General features: G+C 40.0%; 1 protein-coding gene across 4 annotated transcripts in view; it reads left to right on the plus strand.

The window, feature by feature from the left end:
• Positions 1–4864: 4864 nt before the first annotated feature.
• Positions 4865–22709, plus strand: part of jarid2a (jumonji and AT-rich interaction domain containing 2a) — an 87502-nt gene continuing 69657 nt past the window's right edge. For 3 of the 4 annotated variants that reach the window (XM_061255221.1, XM_061255238.1, XM_061255246.1), the window contains exon 1: positions 4878–5463. In XM_061255221.1, coding sequence (XP_061111205.1) covers positions 5419–5463 — 45 coding nt within the window. In that variant the 5' untranslated portion in view covers positions 4878–5418. Of the gene's footprint in view, positions 5464–22709 lie in introns of all 4 variants that reach the window. The other variant, XM_061255230.1, reaches the window with a different exon arrangement.

A 22709-nucleotide genomic window follows, 5' to 3' on the forward strand; every position in this document is an offset into this window, starting at 1 on the left:
CTCAATTGAGTTTTTATCTGAAAAGTGGTCTATGACTTAATATGTGACTTTATTTAATCAAATTAACAAAATATCACAGTAACATTACATTTTGGGGAAAATTGATGTTTGGAAATCTCAGTTATGCTCTTTTCTACTGACAGCCATGATGCAGAAATGCAGAAAAATATCATAGAACAAATCTATCTATATTTAAAAATATCTCAGGTGCCTAAGACTTAAAACATGCACATGCACTCCTCAGTTACAGTGTTTTGAATCACTTATTTGAATTTTGCCAAAGAAACAAGACTTTAGTTGTTTTTGTAGCATGCTCCATGACCAAGGTGCATTATAAGTAAAAGCCAACTTTTCTCATTCAGAGAAGGGATGAGGTACTTTAAAAACCATAATACAATTAGAACACAGATTGAAACTACTATTCATCCCTATCAAGTGAGAAGAAAGATAAGGGAGTTTACAAGATTTTCAACATAATCTCTGTTGCCGGTAGCCATACTATGTGCCATGTGCTATGTGCTATGTGTCTGCCAAATGGCTAAAGCTGAGCAAGTGTGGGCTGGGTTAATACTTGGATGTGAGATCTCCTGGGAAAACTAAATTGCTGGTGGAATCATGTTAGTGGACCAATAGAGGCCGAACTTCCCTCTGGTCAATTATATCCCAGTCCAGTGATATTGACAGTAGGAAATGTACTGTAGGAGATTCATTCTGCAAACTTACAGCTCCACCTCATCCCAAAGGTGCTTCATTGGATTGAGAACCGAATTGAGATGATGTATACTTTGTGGCATGGTGCGTTATCCTCCTCAATATATCCATTTGAAAAATGGTAGAATTTGGCCGCTGTATATTTACATACTGTTCAACCCAACCATTAAAGATCATGCTAAGAATAGCAAAAACAACAATAAAAAACATGAACATATATTTCACCTTGAGCTTTGAATGTGTAACTGTCCATTCCTAAATCAGTGGTTCCAAAAGAGTTTTGAGTGAAGGAACTAAACATGTTTGCATACAAACAATGCATTGAATCATCAAAATTGCAGTTCCACAAAGATGATGACATCTGGTCAGTGATGACATCTGGTCAGTTCTCTCATGTTATGTTACAGAAGAACTGAAAAGCACATGCCTTGATGGCTAGCTCATGAGTTAAATTCATTATTAATCATTATACTGCAGCTAATGCCCTGATCTGAATGGATCTAGTTAGCTAGTCTAGCTTTAAAGCTATGTTTGTATTTAGGATACAGCTGGGTGGTCGCTGTATCCTAAATACAAAATAAGTTTTTCACCGTTGAAAGGAAAATGCTTTCTTTTTTCAACCTGGGTCTTACTGATTTGGTGAAACTCGCATGATGTGAGGAACCTACTAGGGGATTGCTGGGAAAGGAGCAATGACTTTAATCCTGCTGGCAATGGTGGTACTCAGATTGAGTTTAGAGTGTGTGCTTTATTAACTCAACTGTGACTTGGATGAAGTTATGTACAAGTGAGTTATATTTGGGGTTATTTGTGAGGTTGAGGAAGAATTGAGCCTGGTGTGGACACAGTCTGGTTGCAAACTTAACTTAACACTGTGTGCTATTCCAAGTTTTTCCTGTGTTTGTCTACCTTTTTATTTTTTAGGTCATCTAAGTGATCCCTGCTAACTATTTAACAAATGTTACCTAAAAGCTTTTCTAAGTCAGAAAGTCCCACTGTCTCTCTGACACAAAAGCTGAAATCCCTTTTGTGCTAGCTGAAAAGGTCATGGGTCAGAGGTCAGGTTCTGAAAGGTTAATCCAAATGTACCAGTAGCTTGTATCCCATTACCAAAGGCATCAGAGGTAGGCATCAAGGAGTATATCATTCCTGCCTGCTTTTATGTTGCAAACACAAAGAGTATCTATTACAATAAAACACAGCAATGTATTAACAAAAATAATATCAATGGCAAATAGAAATCCAAAACATCTAACATTTAAAGGATTCCATGACTATTAAGACTGGAAAGCATAAGGGTATTACGTTTTTTTTTTAAGAAGTGGTGGGATGGCAGAAGTATGGTTATGAGCTGTATAGTCTAATTCTTTTAACTTTGGGATCATTAAGTGTACTCAAACTTTTATGTAAAACAACTGCATTTCAAAATTCATAAACCAGGGCAAAGCAGATGAAGTTTTGAGGACTTGATCCTTTTGAAGTCCCACTGTCTGGTTTAGAGAAGTAATGTTTTCCATAATCTGCTTGAATACCCCAGTCAACATGTACTGTAGCAGTGTTTAGAACAATGTAAAATGTTAATTAAGTTTTAATTTAATTACAATCTTTCATCCACTGAGATATGCTGTGTTAAAAGTCCATCCATCCATTATCTTAACCTGCTTATCCTGAACAGGGTCGCTGGAGCCTATCCCAGCATACATTGGGCGAAAGGCAGGAATACACCCTGGACAGGTCGCCAGTCCATCGCAGGGCACACACACCATTCACTCACACACTCATACTTATGGGCAATTTAGACTCTCCAATCAGCCTAACCTACATGTCTTTGGACTGTGGGAGGAAACCGGAGTACCCGGAGGAAACCCACGCAAACATGGGGAGAACATGCAAACTCCACACAGAGAGGCCCCGGCCGACGGGGATTCAAACCCAGGATCTCCTTGCTATGAGGCGGCAATGCTACCCACTGCACCATCCATGCTGCCACGTCTTAAAAGTCTCATAACACATTACATTATGCAATGGAATACAGCTAAATATGTCAACAAAAAGAAAGAATCAAATGCAGAAAGATACATCAAGTTAAGAATTTAATTGGTGAAGTGGAAAGGTTTGCCTGTCATGTTTAACATTGCATTATATTCAAAGAATGGCTGTCCTTTGAGATTCACACATTTTGCTAACAGGCGCATATCTGTCAGGACACTGGTGGACATGATGATTGGCAAGTTGTAATGACCATTTGACTGCACAAATCATCTATCAAGCCTGATTAATTAAAACAAGAAATGATACTCTCTCCTTTTTACTGCCAAGTCAAAAAAAGCTTTTTTTATTATCTTTCATAGCATAGTTACCCAAGCAGCATAATGGATGGGATGTTGCGGCATACAATGTCCTGTCTGGCCATGTTTCATAGGCCAGGTCGGGGTAAAGGTCAGGGAATGTCTGCATTGTTTTGAGGTCACAAAGACACTATTTATGCAAGCAATGCACAGACCTGATTACAGTGTATGTGAAACACTTGGCTCAGCCAGCTTCAGTTTTGTCTGGTGCCAACTGTGCAGTCAAACTGATATTCCTGAAGTTCCCCCGGGATTCTATTCTATTTTATTTTGTTCTATGTATGGCCAAAAGAGAGCAACATTTCAGTTCCAGCATAATATAGAATGGAATAGAAGTTCTGTAAATGTTGCTCTTTTGGCCATACATTGAAAGAATGATATTTAAACTATTTGGACAGTGACACCATTTTTGCAGTTTTTCTACTCCAGAAAATTGGATTTGAAATGAAAGATGAATGTGAGGTTACAGTACACACTGTCATCTAGAGTTCACAGGCATTTATACCTATGTCCATGCAGGAATTACAGGCTTTATTATACATCCTCCCTCCATTTTACAGGACCAAAAGTAGCTGTTTCTTGGCCAGCTGTGTGCTACCAAAGGTGTCTAGAGTGGAGTGGCAGAATTTGAATAAATTGATCAGAGACAGTGTAATCCACTGCACCGCCTTGCCACCACAAATCTCTCTATTAAAAAATCTCTACAGTGCCCTGAACAATATTATGTGGTAAATAACATTGCATGTTGTCCTTATTTATTTGTTTATTTTTATACCTATTATGGCAAGGTCAAGATAGGTCAGCGCATGGCATAACAACAGAAAAAAGGCTAAACAACGGTTACAGGTATGTCTTGCTCCTGTAGCCTGAGCAGCTACACCTCGTGCTCTGAAAAATCTGCCATCAGTGGCTTGTGGGCGGCAGGCAGGAAAGTGTCACTAGGTTCTTGAACCAGCAGTTGGGTAATGAGGAGGAGTCTAATCTTATTTTCCAGTATATTCTTGTGGACCAGGGCTATGGACCAGGCCAGTGATGTACATTGTAAAGGAGAGCTGGTTCACTGAGGGTAACACAAAGGTTTTCAACAGAACAGAATGACAAAGTTGAATAAGCCAGAATTATGAGGGTCTGGTGGAGATATTGCTATTCAGACTGTTGTTAGTTATCCTGGTGGAGATGTACAATTTGGATTAGGTAATACTTGAGAACATACAGAGATGAGTGTCATCAGTATCATGGTGATGTTCCATTTAAATTCAATGGGATTTTTTTTGTTTTGTTTTTTGTCTTACATGCAATCAATAAAAAACAGAATGCTTCCTGGAAAAAAAACTGATAATTAAACTTAACCTTAACCCTACAAGTTTTTTAAACCATGGTACCAAATTGCGTTGCACTGTCACCACATAGGCGACTGTTCTGGATGGTGCCATAGGCCTACTATAAAGATGTATTAAACGCATGCATTGCAGCATCCATGGACGTTCGTTCGATGTCTGTTTTCTTAGTTCTGCCTTAACTTATTTTGACAGGTAGTTCATATAGAGTGGAACGAAAGAAAACAATTTACCACTAGATCATACATAACGTTTTATCAACGCGCGCGAAGAACCATTAAAATAATCCTCAAACTGCCAGCCACCACAAGTAGAACGTGCTTAGAGCCGATATAATACATACCTTTCCTAAACTATTTTACTGTCATATTCGCGGCGAATAATTTGTTTTTATTGTCACCCGGTCCCTAAAGTAGTAGTCCTTTAAAGTACCGCTGAGCATGGTCGACTGTGATTGGCAAGTCAGTAGAAGAAAGGAGCCTGCTGAGTGCAGTTTATTTGCGGCGCTGGAGAGTTCAATCATCTACTGCTAGCTCCAGCCAAAACGTGACTCTAACCTTCTATTTATTTTGTTTGTAAGCTAGCTAGCGACGCTTGAATTAATTTATCGAACAAGATGTAACTTCCCACCGTGTACATACAAAAAAAAGAAAAGAAAACATTCGCTATACTCCTCCGTTTTAATGGATACAGGGGAGTAGATGACGTGCTGTTGTTGCTACTAATGGAGATATTGTTATGCACTACTATCAATATGTTACACGGTGGTGATTCTATATTTTGATTGTTGTTTTCTCATTCTCATATTGGATCTCAGTTTTGGGATTTTCCTGTACATCGTGGCAATACTTTGTGAAGGAAATACACAAGTGGGAATAAAGCATTATACTTCGCCAGCTAGCCATAGCTAGCTGCCGGGGATTTAAATAATCTGACGTGTTCGAGGAAAATCGGAGAGAGAAAATAGTGAAAAACATTAATGTGGCGATTCTATTTTTGGCAAATATAATTGGGATTGCAGAATGAGCAAGGAAAGACCCAAGAGGAATATTATCCAAAAGAAATACGTAAGTTAATTCTTTATAATATTTTCTTATTTCTGACCTTAGCAAGCCAGCTAACAAGTTTGTATCTGAAACAGTTAGCTAGCTAGTTAATTAAACGAAAACACACGTTCGCTTTCATCTTATGGCTACCCTAAGTGATAATGTGTATTTTCTAGCCTGTATCTTGAAAAGTTAATCGGTACCGCTTTGGAACATTGTGTTATTTGTGGACTCGGCTAGAGCTAGAGCTTGCGAGCTAGCTATAGCTAGTATATCGATTTCTCGTGCAAATAAATGAACACAATTTCATATTCACATGTCACTGTACTCCATTCCTTAAGTTAGGTTGATCAGTCAAATTAATGTGTGCATGAAATAACACGGATTCGCCCAATATTTGTCACTTGGCTTTGTTTGGTATTTCAAGGGTCTAGTTCATAGGCGTGCAGACAGCCATCGCCTCTGGCTTTTCCGGGTTCCCTTTACAAATGCAATCCCTTTCTGTAATTAAAGTGCAACTACACGACATAGACATCGATATTCAAGCTACGACCATTGTTGATATGATGGACACAAGACCATGTCTATAATTTGTTTGGAACGTTCATGTTTTCGGAAATCGAAATGGCAGGCTAACTGCAGCGCGAGAGTGGTGTTGTAAGGATTTTAAGGTTCTCGCTGTAAGGATAGATAATGAGAGGGGCCTGCTCATAAAATCTTTTACAGTTGCAGTTATAATGTTAAGTTTGGCTATGTTTGATTAATAGCAGAGGATGTAGACCAGTTATATCCGGATGCATTATCTAAGTTTAATTTTTTCCTTTTATTTATTTATTTTGCACGTCTCCGTGTGACCTCCGACTGGACGGATGGACGATAGCTATAGAAGTCGCGAGTTTAGCTGCACATTTTGACATGCTGATACTATGTTATACACCCAGTGCGTTAAATATTCGTGTGAGCAACAATTATGTGTTGCCTACTTGCCGCACATTAATATCCTATGTCAGTTTTAGCCAGCTTTGATTAAGCGCAAGGACACGGGAGATCGTTTTAAGAAGGCATTCATTCCAGTCGCATTGCAGAGGTTCGGTTCACGTTGTGTGGACGAATAGCAATCATTTTCTTTGCAAGAAAGAAAATGCGAATTTGAGAATCTGTGGGAATACATGTCGACGACAATCATGTAAACTGTTATGTCCCCTTTCTAGAACAGCTGTTAGCTACGAGAGATTTAAAGAATGTGATCCCCAAACAAAGAGTCAGGGCTTCGCACATTTCAGTATAGCTAGCCTTAGTATTTAACCCTTACTGGCTAAGACCTCGTGCGTTTGTGTTCGGTATGCTAGTAGGTATGTGCTTGTAGTTTCCCTTGAAAGTGAGTCCAGAATCTACTTGTCTTAAGTCTTGAAACTAACGACATTCGCTAGAGCAATAGTTAGCCTGTGTTTGATATAGGCCTAGTGTCATTTTTAGACTTCTTTGAGTCAAGATTCACAGAACGGCTAATATTTAAAATTTCAGCCGGGGTCTTCTCCCACATTGAAACCAGGGTTGACTAACATTCAACTGGGATGCTCTTGATAAAAATAAAGTTACCAGAATATGTTCGTTTTGTTTCATGTATTTCTGTGTCGCCCAGCGTGGACAATTTGTTTTCAATTGAGTTTCCACAGATTACCAAAGCAACAGGTTAAATTAGATTTTTTTGGGTAGGGTGTCACATCAAATCTATAATGTAATTTTACTAAGGAGTGCTTCATAAATATTAAGTGCTTCCGGAGTTGTGCATGCTTTAGCCTATTAACCAGTATCCATGTATGATTTTATTGGGATTTGGCCTGAGCATCATTTAGTATATTTTATGATCGTATGTGTTCAGACTGATTCCCCAATCAGAAAGCGAGCTTTATAATATAGGCTACAGTATACCAATCAAAAGTTACACAATTTGAACCAAAAGGGGTGTTTCAGAAAATAACCTTTTTACTGAAAAATAAATATATAGGCAAGAGGAAGTGCAATGGATTTTCCTCATACACCCAGTTCATTGCTTTGTCTTGTTTGACTGTAATTTGTTTCGGCTATAACATGCTGGAGGCTTGTATCCATTTATCTAGAACCAAATTGTGGCCGTCTCAGTGATCCACTTCTCTTTGACAGAAGCTTGCAGGGGCATTCACTTTTACAGGAGTAGTCATAACAAGGAACATGCATTGTTTTCTTTTAGATGGAAAATAACTTATGTTTTCCGCCCACCCTTCAGCAGAAATTCAAGGGAACATTCTGATCAAGCTGCTTTTCAGGTTCTTATAGTCCATGACCAAGAAGGCATTATTCTTGGACAATCAAAGTCGTAACCATTTAATCAATTTACTTTTGACAATCTGTATTGCCTGACATCTGCTTTGTGAATATTTAATGAGCAATAGGCTACACAGTGCATAGATTCTGCACTGACAAAAGACGACTTAATGTACAGTAAGTGTTAATATTGGAAGCAGCAAAGTTATATTCCAGAGTCCTGCTTTTCTCCTGTTTTGTTACAGTACGGGGGGCAAAAATCCCAGCCTTGAGAGCAGGATTTTGAGGACTTATAGTAAGAGAAAAGCAAAGAATCGGTTTTCATGTGTTGTCATTTAATAGGGTATCTATTCCAGTCCCTAATTAGATTGTTAACCATGCAGTGCTGTGTGGGCTCAGGCGGTCATTAAATCCTCTTTTGGAGTTCACATGGGATTTTGCAAGAGCAGCATTAGATGTGAGCTGCAGTTATTGATACTCCTAAATTATTGGACAGGGCAGCAGTATGCCATAATGGTTAAGGAACTGGGCTTCTAATGGAAATATCGTAGGATTTATTCCCAGGAGGAGCACTGCTGTCAAACCCTCAGCATGCAATGTGTTTCCCCTCCCAGAACAACTGTAAATGTACTCTGAATAACTTGCTTTTTTGACACTGTATTTTCTACTATATTATTATACTATACTATTATACGGTGGTATACCATAATTCAGTTGTTGGAGAATATATTACTTTTGCAGGCCAGCTATGAAGGGGTTCATGCTTCAGTGCTATGAATCACACTTTCCTATATACATATCAGTGCACACAGTTTGCTCTGTCTTGGTGGTCAGTTGAGGAATCTATGCTCAGGAAAGCTTATCACGTCATGATAATGCAGACATTGTATGAAATGATGATGGCTCCAAACCACACTGGAAGATCTTCTGACTAGATCTTCTGGCCTTCCATTTTACAATTTCCTCAGCTAGTATACGGCAATTAAATCCGCTTATCTTAAATATGAACCCTAGTAAGGGGCCTTCCCCACTTGCTGCACTTGTCAGAATGAATCGGTAAAGAAAGCCATGCATACATTTCACAGAATGGGCTTGCAACCCCAAGGTTGTCTGTTTGATTCTCGGATGGCGCTGTCCCGTTGTACTCTTGAATATGGTATGCAGCCTGAATTGCTACAGTACATTAATAGTGTGTAAAATAATGTAAGTGCTGTAAGTGCTCTGGATTATGGAGTTTCACCCCTGAAATGTGATGTAAACATGCAAGCAACACTATTAAAATGATGGTACCTGATTAAAAGACATAAAGATATGTCCTTTTGATTTTGTAGTTGTCCTGTTGATATAGGCCTCAGTTAGAGATGCACAAGGCTTCTTTATCCAATGATACTTGTAGCAAAACTAATTTGTGGTTTATGTCTGTAGCCATTTGGTAGGTAGTGCTGTATCACTTCAATCTCATGGTTCAAAATGCGGTAGGGTAGAATTTCGAAGCTAGTTTCTCTCCAACAAAAGGACACATTTTATTTGAGGACCCGCTTTGACCACATTGAAGTTTACACTGAAATGTTGTGTATGGTAACTTTCAGATTTTTTAAAACTCTTTGGTCATTACTAAAAGGAAGATAATGTGTGATAAGTTGTCAATCAACTTCTGTTCGCACTTGGCACAGGTGTAAAGGTTTTTCTTGATTGTGCAAATAATGTCTTGTGAAATATACTGCTTATGTACTGTACTTTATATTAGGCCTGTGAGTACTGTTTAACTTGCACTTGTTAGCAGTCATGTGATTGTTGGTGGCCATTTTGTGGTTGAATCAAGGCAACTGCTGCCTAAAGCCATACTTTTATATGATTTAGATATTTATGCACTATAAGTTCATATACTTCCTTTAAGGGAAAGCTGCGGTGAGGAAAGCAAAGATAAGACCAATTCATAATATGACCGTGAGGGCAGCGAGGTCTTTTTATGAAGAACAGGCCTCTGTTTGGGCTCAGCTGGGCTCTTAATTCATGGCAGTGTAGAGGGTTCAGCACAGCTGCTCTGGGGGCCTTTACAAATGTAAAGAGGCTGTCGTGTTTGTTTCATCAGGCGCACAACTGATGAGGCCAAGCTGAAGAATCCACTTCAGTATGAGGCGCAGAGAAAAGAAACAAAACAGACCGTTGCTGCGGCCTGCAAAGGCCATCAGTGCCCTGCAGCTTTAAAATTTAAATACCGGTCCTACACCCCCAATTGCTTATGTTTTTTGTGTGTGCTGTAGCCTAAATGAGCTGTGTATAACCATGTTTTCATGCTAAAAAACATCTGTTAAATACTAACAGCAACATTCCAGTGTGAACAGCTTCATCTTCTTGAGACCTGACATCAGCACAAGGGGCCAAGCGGGATTGTATTATGAGGTGTTAATGTTTTGTGTGAGGTCACTTCACAGGGCATTCGCAGGAATTGTATGTTGTCTACTGTTTTCAGAACTTGTGGTTAATGTTTAACTATTGCGTGCTTCCTGATTCAGTGCATAAGAAGCTCTGAATCTGCTTCTCTGATCAAAAAATGTGCCTGGAGCACTTTTCCAAGATATTTATAAACATTAATATGGGGACTGTTCTTTGGGGCTCACAGTGAATTACTCTCTTAATGTTTTTGGTAGCGTGTGGAGGTCTGTCTTCCATTTCTTGAAATACCAGCCAAAATAATGTCTTGGTTTTTACATTTCATAATTTATTTTATTAATTTGATACCCATTTCTTTCAACACATCACTTACTTGTCTTGTGAAGCAAATGGGTGGCATATAGCCTTGGCTTTATTGGCATTCTCCATTTTATCTTTATATATACAGTCACTTTATTAGGAACATCTACTTATTCATGCGATTATCTAATCAGCCAGTCGTTTCATCGTTCATTAAGGACTAACATTTAAAATGGTATTATCCTATGTAACTTTGCTGAGAGGCAACCTATAAGTGCAATATAGAGCAACTTTCAAAATTTGATCTATTTCAGTTTCATGTGTCAGAAGCAATTGTTTCACCATGGGAGAAAATGGAATTCCTCATTGATTCCTTATGTAACGTCTCACAGGGAATTGATTAATCGCTCACTATTTGGCCTGTCCACTGTGAATGAAAATCAATACCACTTAGTGCATGAATTTACCATTATTGGACGATTCAAAGAAACGTACATGTATTTACTTAAACGGCTAATTCTGCACCAATTATATGTTCATCCTACAGCCTTTAAAGGGTCTTTTAGGTTTTAGCTGGAGACAACTTGTATTGATGATGAGAGAATTGTACAGATTAATGCAGTATTCACTCAGCATTGTTCAGGGCTTGAATTTGGCTCTGACTTCCAAGTCAGAAACGTTGTTCTGGCTGTTGTGTGCATTAACAGCGAGGTCTCTTACGAGAGTGCGTGGGGAGAGCTCTGCCCCAAGTGCTCTGACTGGCTTTTTTCCTGCTAGCTGCTGATTTTCTTCACCACTGATCCTAATAGGAACTCTTCATCATAACACTGGCGGTAGACTAAACTCTACCTGTACCTCTTTTGTTTGTTTTGGTTTATGGCTCTGTGGTATGACAATTGCAGCCTGTTATGTAATCGGCTCTTCATCAGATGTGACCCTTCATTATCTTCGAGCCTTGGTGTGTGGTCGTAGTTCTTCTGTCAGAGTGGTGCTAATAATAACCAGATTACACAGTGGCAGGAGCATTGTGTACAGACGTAGACTTTCTCTTGGTTCAGTTGATGACCATACATTTGCTTAACTACTGAAAACAAGTAAACATGGGTGCAGTAGCAGCTACGGAGCCCTTTAATTGGATGTAATGAGCTTGTAAATTCGTTCTTTAAGCTTCAGCAATGGATTAATTTTTAAATATCCTAAGTTGAATCCTCAGCGAGAGCTACAGTGCACTCCATACATCTCTCCACGTTTTGCTTCTCATTGTGGGGGAATGCTTTAAATTTTGGGGCTGAAATTGCTCTGAGAGGAAAGGGAGGATGTACAATGTACGCCTACCCATATTAACTTTATACAGCTGGTAAGGGGTCCAAAGGCTGCTAGTTTACCATCATACAGATCCATAAGTGACTTTGACATAATCACTTGGCTTCACCATATTTTGGTAAAGCCACCTGTGTGCAGGTGTGCGTATAGTCCTTCGCTTTGAAAGGTTGTGCATTCAATACCCAGCTGGGTGCCATCAAACATCTTGCTTGCCACTATGTTTAGCATTGCAGAGAGAGGTCTAGGACCTGGCCGTGGCTCGTGGGAGTCCTTGCATTTCAAGCTGCATCATGCCAAAGAAATTGGGATGACCTCTGCCACTTTTTACAGTTGAGCTTTGAACATGGATTTCAGGGGCTGGGGATACAGAATCTTGCTTGCCTTGTGAAACAGTTGAGACTGGAAACACAGGATCTGATCTAGAATGAGAGGGCTGGCACTCTATTACAAAAGCTATTGGAAATGGTCTAACTTCTGGCTGCCATATTGCGAGATATAGTTAACTTAAGTGTCATTATTTTGTTTGGACAGTCTAATTTTACATGAACTTACATTAATGGCATTTGGCAGATGCTCTTATCCAGAGCGACGTACAACAAAGTGCAAAGTGCATACCCATAAGAGGATAAGTGCGCTGAAAAACCGTAGAGGAAGTACAATTTCAACTGCAAATGTACAACTGCAAATGTAATTTCTTTAGTTCAGTTGGCTGGATGGATGAGTGAATGAATTAAAATTGATCCTAGTGGTAGTGGTAGTCTGTGACTTTTCTATTGGGTTGTCATAAAGCAAAACATTTAAGCCAGTTTGTGTCGATTTATAACTGTGAACAGTTCATTCATATTGTCTTTTATGATGTCTAATTTCATACTTTCAGAACTGCTTCCCATTTAGTCTAGTTTCTTTTGCAAGACATTGATATATGCTGCGGAAGTGTCTAGTGAAGAATCACTTAATTCTATCTTAGTCTTGCATTGCAAGGCTGCAAGTAGGCTATTTGTTCTGTACTGTATGGGGGCACTGTATTACTCACCAGATGTAGGAGTGTAATGACTAGGGGAGCTACCATGTTTCATTTACTCATCAATTTAGGCACAACGTTACAATCTTTTATTTGGACATTAATCCAGACTGGTTAACCATTCAGTCGGCACACGACTGAATCTGCTGCAAGAAATTATTGACTGTCTGCTCTGTCTTCGTAGGCTTGTCGTGCTAAAAGAGCAGCGGTGGGTTTTGTACACGATCAATGGAACATTATTCAACATCTGACACAACAGACAGACACGCGGGCTGTGAACAGCCCTTTGGGTGTGGGCGTGAACCAAAGCCCATGCTCCTGAGACAGATTGGCCAATGGATCACATAAATCACAGAGGCAATGTTGATTTCGTCATAGTATTTTCTCCTGCACCCAGAGTGTGTTTATCACGGTTTCATATGGAAAGGGGAACCATTTTTATTTCCACCCTGTTAGGCAAATTGGCATGGCCTTTTCCCAGTGATGGCTTACTGGAGTGTGTTTTGTTCAGGGTTGCTAAAGAAAATGTTGAATTCTCATTCACAATTGTCTCCTAACTGTGATATTGACTTTTTCCCTGTATGTTTGCTTGTCAAGTGTCACATTCCAAGACCGGATCCGGACTTGTGAGGTGCTTCACATACACACTACTGCCTTCAGCCTATTTCTGCATTATCACAATTCTGCAGCATTTCTGAGAGCTCCACTGTATTCTTAATATTTCTAAATAACATCTGCTACACTTTTAACCTCATTAAGTATAATGCGATATATAATACTGGAGTTTCAAGTCTGGTCTGATGTTTTCTTGGTTTTGAAATGCTGTGTTAAATAACTGTGCCTCTGTAAAAGTGAGCGACAGTGAACTTGGAATAAGAAACACTGTGCTTCTGAAGTGCAACATTAAGTGAGATGTTCACTCAGCTTTTATAGAAATAGTTCTACATGTTTGCCCTTTAGGGCCTGTAAATGTAAGAAACCACCTCAAAGAAAAGTGTTACTAAAGTGTGAACTTGCTTTATCAGTGGCCTAATTTCCATAGCAACTGCAGCGGCTCCAGGTTAGCATCTTCCTAGTATTCCGAGACACTACAACGTTCCAGTGGATTCCTAACAGTGGTGTCCTGAAATGGTACTAAAATCGAATTGTTTTGTGAAGAATAAAACCACAGTGGTTGCTCATCCGGTAGCTATACTTCTAATAAATGGGTCTACAGTATGAAGTATACCATTTTTTTTAATAGCCTGCAGCACAACAAATCTGTATAGGTTAAAGCATGTAATGAGCTTTAAATAATTTGTCATATTTGGTTCTACTAATGCTCTGCCATAAGAATAATTTTGTAAGCTGTGACCATCTTTTGCACAAAAGCTTGCTCGCAGACATGAGCTTGAATTTATTGTGGAATATATTTCAGGCTATAGCAGTCGTATATACTGTTCATGGAATTTTAGCAAAATGGTTCAGCCAAGGCATAAACATTTTACACTGGTAACATGCATGCATACATCACAGATGTATGATTAGAACAATGATCAAAGTGTGATGCACTGAAGTGTGCCCCTTGAATGAAAGGGGTCCTTCCTGCAATTAGAGGCAGTGTCCATTTTATTACCACTTAAGTAATCATTTCAAGGAGATGGGAATCGTGTTATTCTGACAAATATCTGGAACTAGCGGTCCCTGATGATGTTGTTCTATTTGAGCTTTTGACTAATTATTGTAAGGATCTTTTTGAATAATTATTGTAAGGAAACCAGTCTCTTAATTTTTGAAGTTTTCTTTATTCTATTAGTAAATTCCATGAATCCGGAAGAGTTGTAGGGGGCTTTTGGTTCAGGCTCTATTTTTCTCGTAATCACAATGGTACCCATTTTACAAGAAACCAGGAAGGACTTACAGGAATGAAAGATGAAAGCACTTTATGCTTCAGCTGAAATGTTTCTCATTTCGGTCTTGTTGATGGGTATTTTCTATGTAATGTGTGGGCAGGTGTGAGGAGAGAAAGTGGCTCAGTTATTATTTCCTTACGGGGGTTTGTGAAGCAGGGTGGTTTGCTTGCAGAGGAACTTTTTTACAGGATAATGGTTTCTTTCCCCCGTTAATTCCACTGTTCCTCTCCAGATGTAAGACTGTTAAGGCTCATGTAAAGCTAGTGCTGGGCTTGAGAGTATGGTTTGCAACTTCCACAAATGAAAGTACGAATCATACCTTGAATCGAGAGAGAGGGGATTATTTGAATGATACCAGGAATTATGTTCTTTACCAGCAGCATGGTATGATAAGGAATGATCTGATCTGTACTGTGGAATGTTGTTTTTAGAGGTCAGGGGTCATATATTCTAAATTTATGAGGGATTTCCAGTTCAGAATATGAGACACGTGAGTTTGTTTCTCACAGATACAGAATATTTCCATCCTTCAGTGTTCTCAAATATGGAATATGGATAGCTATAGAATATACTTTTGTCCATTTATTTGTCTAGACCTCTTGCATTGGGATTATTTTGCAATTTCATTTCATTTTATTATGTTTAGTCTAGCTCAGTTAGGCAGAATGCTATAATTATGAAAACACCAGTGCATCCTTTACATGCCATTTTCGGTTGTTTTATCAAGAGATGTGTGTTTGAACAAAATATTGCAGGATTGCCTCATAACATTTATTTTTGGGAGACAGCCTGTTATCCGTGGGATTCTAACTCATACCTGTCTGCACTCTGTGAACACTGAAGAAAGTTAATCCGTACAGTATTGCCTTTCTCTAAGCAGACCTGAGAACCATGCATTGCTGGCTCCTGTGCCAGGCATAGGAAGGTGCTGTAATTATGTGCTGTGAACTCTGTGTGCAGAATGCTCCTCTGTTTGGGCATGCGGGGATGGAGGCCAGCTTTTCCATTGCAGAAGCCAGATTCGAATAGACGACTGAAGCGCTTTGCTTGGGCTGTCAGTCAGCTTGTTTCAAAGCTGAGCCACAGGTACTCAGCTGTCATAGGAAGGTGTGTAAATGTTAAGAATACAAAAATTGTGACTAATTCCACCACAAGCTTCTGTTCGGTACCTGAAGAGAGCGGTTTAATTTAATTAAACTTCATGTGAGTTTTCTCACCAGAAGAAAAGCATGCCAAAACAATTGATTTGTTTCTATATATGTATATTAAACATAATTTTTTTCAGGTCTTTATAGAAATCCCTCAGTGACATTGCCCAAACTGAGCTTATTAATATTTAAATAACCTGTCAAAAGCCTGATTGATTCTAAAAGCTCCCTGCACGCCTGGTTCTACTCCGCTGAAGCACACAGAGGTTCTCAGAGCTTGTGCTGATTGTCGATGAAATGGAGGAAATTGGGTTTGGACGTTAGCTGGGGAAGTACAGGAGGCACTTGTTTTCCCCTGTCAGAAGCATTTACGTGAAATGAACAAATATTTGATTTTCTGCACACCCAAGCAAAAGGTACTTGGATTACACGGCACAAGAACCAAATGGTTTCCTTTGTATTTTTAAAAAGATGTTACAGTGACCATTAGGAACATTTCATAACTTTACTCAACTCATTCTCTCTCTCCACTTCCTCCCACGCTGTCTGATTTTCTGTCTGGTCTTCCACCCAAGCCTGTTGGGCCCAGATCGCTCTCAAAAGTGTAATACTGGAAAGAGCCCACTGTTATATCTGCTATCAAACATTTTTTTATTTTATATTCTATTAAGATTTGAGATGTTTTATTTTTTACTTTAGAGTGAGCATTAACTTGTCTTGGACACCAAAACTGGTCCAGAAAAAAATGATGATTTTGTATCTGAAAACTTATTGTACATCGGAATGTGAATTAGGGGAAACTGGTGACCTGGATTCATCCCTGCATGCAGATCGAGTGGATCTACAGGTTCTACTGAATTTCGAATTGCACATTAGTAGGCCTTCATCCCTTTCTTCTGGAGGTTTGCTTACACATCTCCACTAGTCCTGACAGTCACAGTGCACCAGTCCTCAAGTTGTGTGGAGAAAGAACATTTGTCTCTGCTTCCAGCTGCTCTGAATGGTTTTGGTGCAAAATGTTCTTGCGTATTACAGACACGACAGATAGGAAAGGCTGTAGTTAAATTTGCTACAGCCATTTTCCTCTGAAAGGCTTGCGAAGTGAAGTAAATTGCTTCTGACTGACAGCCTAGCTTGTCGTACACATCAGGGATTTTGTGGTGTAATTTTGCCATTAGATGACAGCTGTAATTGCGGGGTATGGAGCAGGAGGAATTCAGTTGGCAAATGAAGGGCCGATAAGGCCGCCACAAACCTACAGATTTGTTCCGGTCAACCCCGGCTGCGTTTGAGTATTGGAAATCTGTCTGCAAGTTTGAGGTTTCAGAAGAGAATTATTTGGGTCGATGACTCAAAAAATGCTAAGTTATTCTGGTTAAACAAATTTAGATCTCTGAGAAATTGGCCAAAACAGATGTGCAACATTCAATAACGCTATAACCGTAAACCTTTCAGTTTTGTGTGAGATTTGAGTATTGGGTTTGTTCAAAACAATGAGTAATAGGGGCATGGGGAATTTTCACTTTGGCGTTTGCTATGACTTTGAGTGCTCTGTTGTATTGAAACTCTGCATTGTTGAAAACTTTTTGGTCCAGTATTGGAAAAATAACAGCCTGAATAGATCTCGAAGGTAACCGAAATAGAATATGGAAGAAGCTTTCATTTCACATGGAAGTCACATGCAGATCAAACGTTGAAAATTCTTACAGAAAGTCTGTGTTGGCACATGCATAGAAATATGGATAGAAGGTGGCTGAACTAATCTAAAACATAATGCATTTTTATTACAACATCAGAAGTTCGCATTTTCTTGAAAGTTGAGAAAGTTGTACTGAAATTCTAACATTTATTTTGAGATACTGATTCTTGATGTGCATTATTTAAACAGTGTTTCTCAGTTCTGTTATTTTTGTTGTATGAACCATTGAATGAGCCATTGACAGCTCATTTAGATTTGGCAGTTACATGATCATTTGCTGTGGAAATTTGTAGTGCATATCTGCAATTGAATTGGAAGTTCTAACCAAAATTAGTTTTATCTGAAGATTTGAAATAATAAAACATGACATAGAAGACATAATAGAGTTCACTAAATGGGTACTGGATAGCCTGACTCTTTAATTAATTTAAAAATGCTTAATCTATTCAGCTGAGCTGAAATACAATGTAGGAAATCAAATCTTTTATTTGAAGTTCCTCTCCCTGTCACTAAATGCGTCTCCCTTCACAAAGACTGGGACTTTGTTATTTCAGTGGCTCATCTGGGGTTTAGAGGATTGAAATGTATTCATCTAGGTTTGGTTTATTTCTGCAAACAATTGGTCAGCTGTATATTTCCTCAGATTTTCATAAATAATTAGAATTAATTAACATTTGGTCCCTGTGGTTTGGTCAGTTGATACACATAATGGATAAACTGCAAGTTGGGGTAGAAATACATACAGTAAGTGATGCTGTAGAAATCAATCAAGCTTGGTGGCACCAAGGCAGGCAGCCAATGAATTGCAGGTGGGGAGGTGGGGAATGCCCTGTAATAGAATGCACATTTTTATCTGCCTATTGGTGTGGAAATCCTGTCACTCATCTGCCAGACCCCTTTCCCTTTCTCTGACATACTGGTGGCTATCTAATCCAGTCTAATCCAGATTCAGCCAAGGTGCTACAGAGAGAGAGAGAGAGAGAGTCTTATTCAATAGGCTTGCTGGTTCAGGTGCCAATAAACCAGTAACTGTCATACTCACACAGGGAGAGTGTTTTGTGTTTTCGGAGAGAAGAAAGTGTGCTCAGCTGTGCTGTTTAATTTGGCAGTTTCTGATCTACGGTGGGGAAACGGTGGTAAAGCAGCGTGTCACTGGAGTGCAGGGCAGTCTCTGACAGAGCTCCTGACTGCTGGGTTTTTCAGTGGCTTGCGAGCGCTTCGCCCTTTTAAAAGGGGCCTCCTCGTTGTCATGCAGATTGATGAGGAGAAAGGCCTGGAGCTGTGAGTGCAAAGGGCACGCAATCTAAATGACGCCCCCCCAGGGAAATGAAAAGGTGGGTCTTGACTCAATAAACATGCTTATTTCAGTCCCTTATCCTACATGCATTCGTCTTCTTTTTTTTCATTCCCTCTTCTTAGTCTCGCTTTTATGGAGATGATTGAAAAGTAGGTCCTCATGCAACCTTCCGCTGAGGGTAAAGACTGCGGCTGTGTGCTGTCTGTTTCATATTCTCTTCTGACAGTGAGGACACACTGCTGCCTATCCTGATGTCTGTGGGACACGGTGTCCTCATGTGCGATAAAGCCCCTGGACAGAACACTGGTCGCAGGGCACTCCGTCCATCTTTCTCATTGCTGAGTACCATGCAGAGAGGCGTGTGTTTGGTATGACCCATCAGAGCCCATCCTTGAGGTCTGAGACAGGCTTTGGGGGTTTAGTCCTGCGGTGTTATTCAGGGTAGTGCTGTCTGCCCGGGACTGTGGGGGTTAAGTCCTGCCGGTCTTCTTCAGGGTAGTGCTGTCTGCCCGGGACTGTGGGGGTTAAGTCCTGCGGGTCTTCTTCAGGGTAGTGCTGTCTGCCCGGGACTGTGGGGGTTAAGTCCTGCGGTCTTCTTCAGGGTAGTGCTGTCTGCCCAGGACTGTGGGGGTTAAGTCCTGCCGGTCTTCTTCAGGGTAGTGCTGTCTGCCCGGGACTGTGGGGGTTAAGTCCTGCGGTGTTATTCAGGGTAGTGCTGTCTGCCCGGGACTGTGGGGGTTAAGTCCTGCGGGGTGTTAGTCAGGGTAGAGCCTGGGGGGTGGCGTGGTGAGGCTGCTGCTTGGTAATCACCATAAATTCATTAATAAAGGGTGCCCTGGGTTTTTTCCTGGCCAGTGCAAGGGAAGAGTTAACGGAGCAAATGGGAGGGTTTGCTGAGGGAGACAGAGATGTGTGTTTGGATAGAAAAAGGAGCGTTCAGCCTGCTGTTGTTGGGTAGAGGGGCGAGAGGGGGTGGAGCTTTGTGCTGTCTTGGGCCAGTCCTCTGGCCCGTTTTAGCTGCTCGCCCCCTGATTGGACAGTGCTGTTCATAGAGAACAAAGTGCTTTTGATAAGCAAACTGCAAATCCCTTAGTGGTGTAATTGGACTCTTAGGGAGTCCCCAGAGCGTTGTCTTTTGTGTTTATACGACTAATAACTGCGGTTCGGAGCCGAGAATTGCATTGCACAGCTCCATAATGCTGCTGGTTCGGTTTACGAGCTCCATGAGAGAAAAGGGGGAAAATGTATCTGTCTGTTTCTTTCATTAAAAAATACATTTGTCTGTCACTTTGAATTACCTGTCTCTGCAGGAGCCTAAACAGAAGAAGATTAATAGAGGTCAAGATCTAATGGAAATCAAGCCACTGTGGCTACAATAGAATTGAGTTTAAAACCAGTCCAAAGGTTCAACATTGCTCTCCTGCTTCCATCTGCGTCCTTAAGTTTTTCATTTTATTCCAGAATGTGACTCATCATTCTACCAGTGTATTCAAACAAGAGGTGTCATTTATTGTAGGATATGGTAATGAATATAATGTTTTCTGTGCTTATGGACCCTAAATATACCTATGGGGTCTATATTTAATGTGTGGTTTATTTGGAAATTCCTCTAAGGGTAGTTCAGAGCAGCTGTCTTAAAATAAGATGAAAAGAAAGCTGATCCACAGCACGGTGGAAATGGCTGCTTTATTTCATAATTGCCATCATGGTTTATTGCCCAGCACTACTTAGGATAAAGTACTTTGAATAAGTAAAACTCGAGTGCATCTATTGGCATGTTAAAATGTGTGGCTTCCCATAATCCCACACTGCTGGTCCATGATGTGTATTTTGATACCATATTTTGGTTAGGTAGGATGGGAAGTTTCTAGGCCTTGTCACCTCAGTGAGGGTGGTTTGGGTGCAAGGGGCATCAGTCATCCACAACTCTGACATTTGGAGGCTCACAAAACTAGATTGTGGGAGTGTGGCATGTCAATGTTTCTTTTTGTTTTTGAAGCCCTGTTGTTTGCCACGTGGGTTCAGAGAAATAAGCGTCCCCCCCCTCTTTTCAATCCAACATTCAGAATGAATTGTATTCACACCTACATCTGTAACTGACAGAGAAAAATCTGCAGAAATCCCCCTAGTTACTCAGAGCTTGTGTTTGACAAGATGCGGATCAAAAGGAGGGGATAAAAATGTATGACTAAACCTTTTTTTTTATCATTGAAGCAGAAATGGGGAAAGATGTAGTGAAAGTGTGAGCTAAATGACTTTCAATAACCTGCTGAAAAGGGGAACTGAATTATTCATGGACTTTCAGAGAGCACAGAATTGAGATGGGAGGGGTACACCATGGAGATGGTGTACTCTTGTCAGGTAATGAAACGTAGGCTAGTCTCTTCAAATAGGAGGGACCGTCTTTATCAAGTCCCACAGCACCACATCTGCTCATTTCATTATCATATCTGTCCCCCATTATCCTGTAGATTATTATCAGTGTTTAGAAGGGCAGTTTTGTGTTTTATTTTCTGTTATTTCACAGTAGTTTCATGTCCTTCTGCATTTCATGGATAATTACGTGGATTCTGGCGAAGTCTACTTTCATTGTTTAGGGTCATTGTTCAAATTAATTTTTAGTTTCAGTGATCTCACAGTCCACTTTGTTGTTAATCTATAAATGATGTGGTCGTAGGTCAGAATCATAAGACTGAAAACTTTGAGTAAGAATGAAGCAGAAATGGCTCATGGCAAAGTGTGTCAGTGTCTCACATGCGTATCTCCCTTTTCTCTTGATGATGATATGGGGTGGGTCAAATTGGGAATTTAATTAGCACTGTCAGTACGTCATATCCACGGTTTCAGTTTCCAGAATGTGGCCTACATCAGGAGGTGGATGTTTGGGTGTAAAGAAAACATGAAAGCACTCCCCACAGTCACATTTCCAGGAACCGCTGGTGTTTGGAACACTTTTCAGCTCTAAACTGAGGGCAGCGCTCGCCTGCGGAAGAAGCTCCATTGCGGAAGGAAAAGCACAGCTTTCCTGGAAGACCTTTTTCTGTCTCTGTCATTATGAGATACAGAGTCTTATAAGAACCATTGTTTTAGTGCGCTGCCCAACTGGTGCATTTCAGAACATTGGATAACATTTATTTATTTATTTACTAAATCCTGTGGTTAAAGACTGATTGTTAAAGACTAAAGTCTAATCAACTGTAAGTCACTTTGGATAAAAAGTGACAAAATAAAAATGAAAAGATTCAAATGAAAATGCTAGTGATTAATGCATGCTGGATTACAGAATAACTTCATCTCAGATCTGTCATCTCTGTGCCACCTGGCTGTATTCAGCATTGTGGTACATTGGCCTTCATATATTGTAATACCAGAGTAATATATGTGGGGAAAATGTGTATACAGACACACTTCCATACTGTATAAAGTCATACATACATACACAAACAATGAATACACCATTGAAATCTTCAGGGAACCCCTGTGCTTTAATTGTACTTTGCTTAGTGCACTGTGAATGCTCTTTGAATGCTCTGTAAGTAGTGCTTGTTTAGGCCTGATTTCCTGCAGCACGTTTCTCCGTATGTAGAGTGTGTGCTGTTTGCACAGGGTCACAGTCTGCTCACAAACAGTCAATACCAGCTAGTCCATGAAGTACTTTCGCTCTCTCTGGCCTTATAACCTCTACCCTCCTCGGACTAATGTTCTGACATGGTCACTGTTTTGTCAGCATGCCATTACAAACAGGCCTGTTTTCTTGAATGAAATGCATCTCATTAGGATTCTGGTCATCCCAATTCAAGTTCCATTCACATTGGAGATTGAAGTTAATGTATATCCAACTGCTGAGTAACAGTGAGGGAGGTAGAAGCAATAAAAGTGGGCAACTCAC

Source organism: Conger conger, chromosome 1 (assembly GCF_963514075.1).
Source record: "Conger conger chromosome 1, fConCon1.1, whole genome shotgun sequence".
NCBI classification, from domain to species: domain Eukaryota; kingdom Metazoa; phylum Chordata; class Actinopteri; order Anguilliformes; family Congridae; genus Conger; species Conger conger.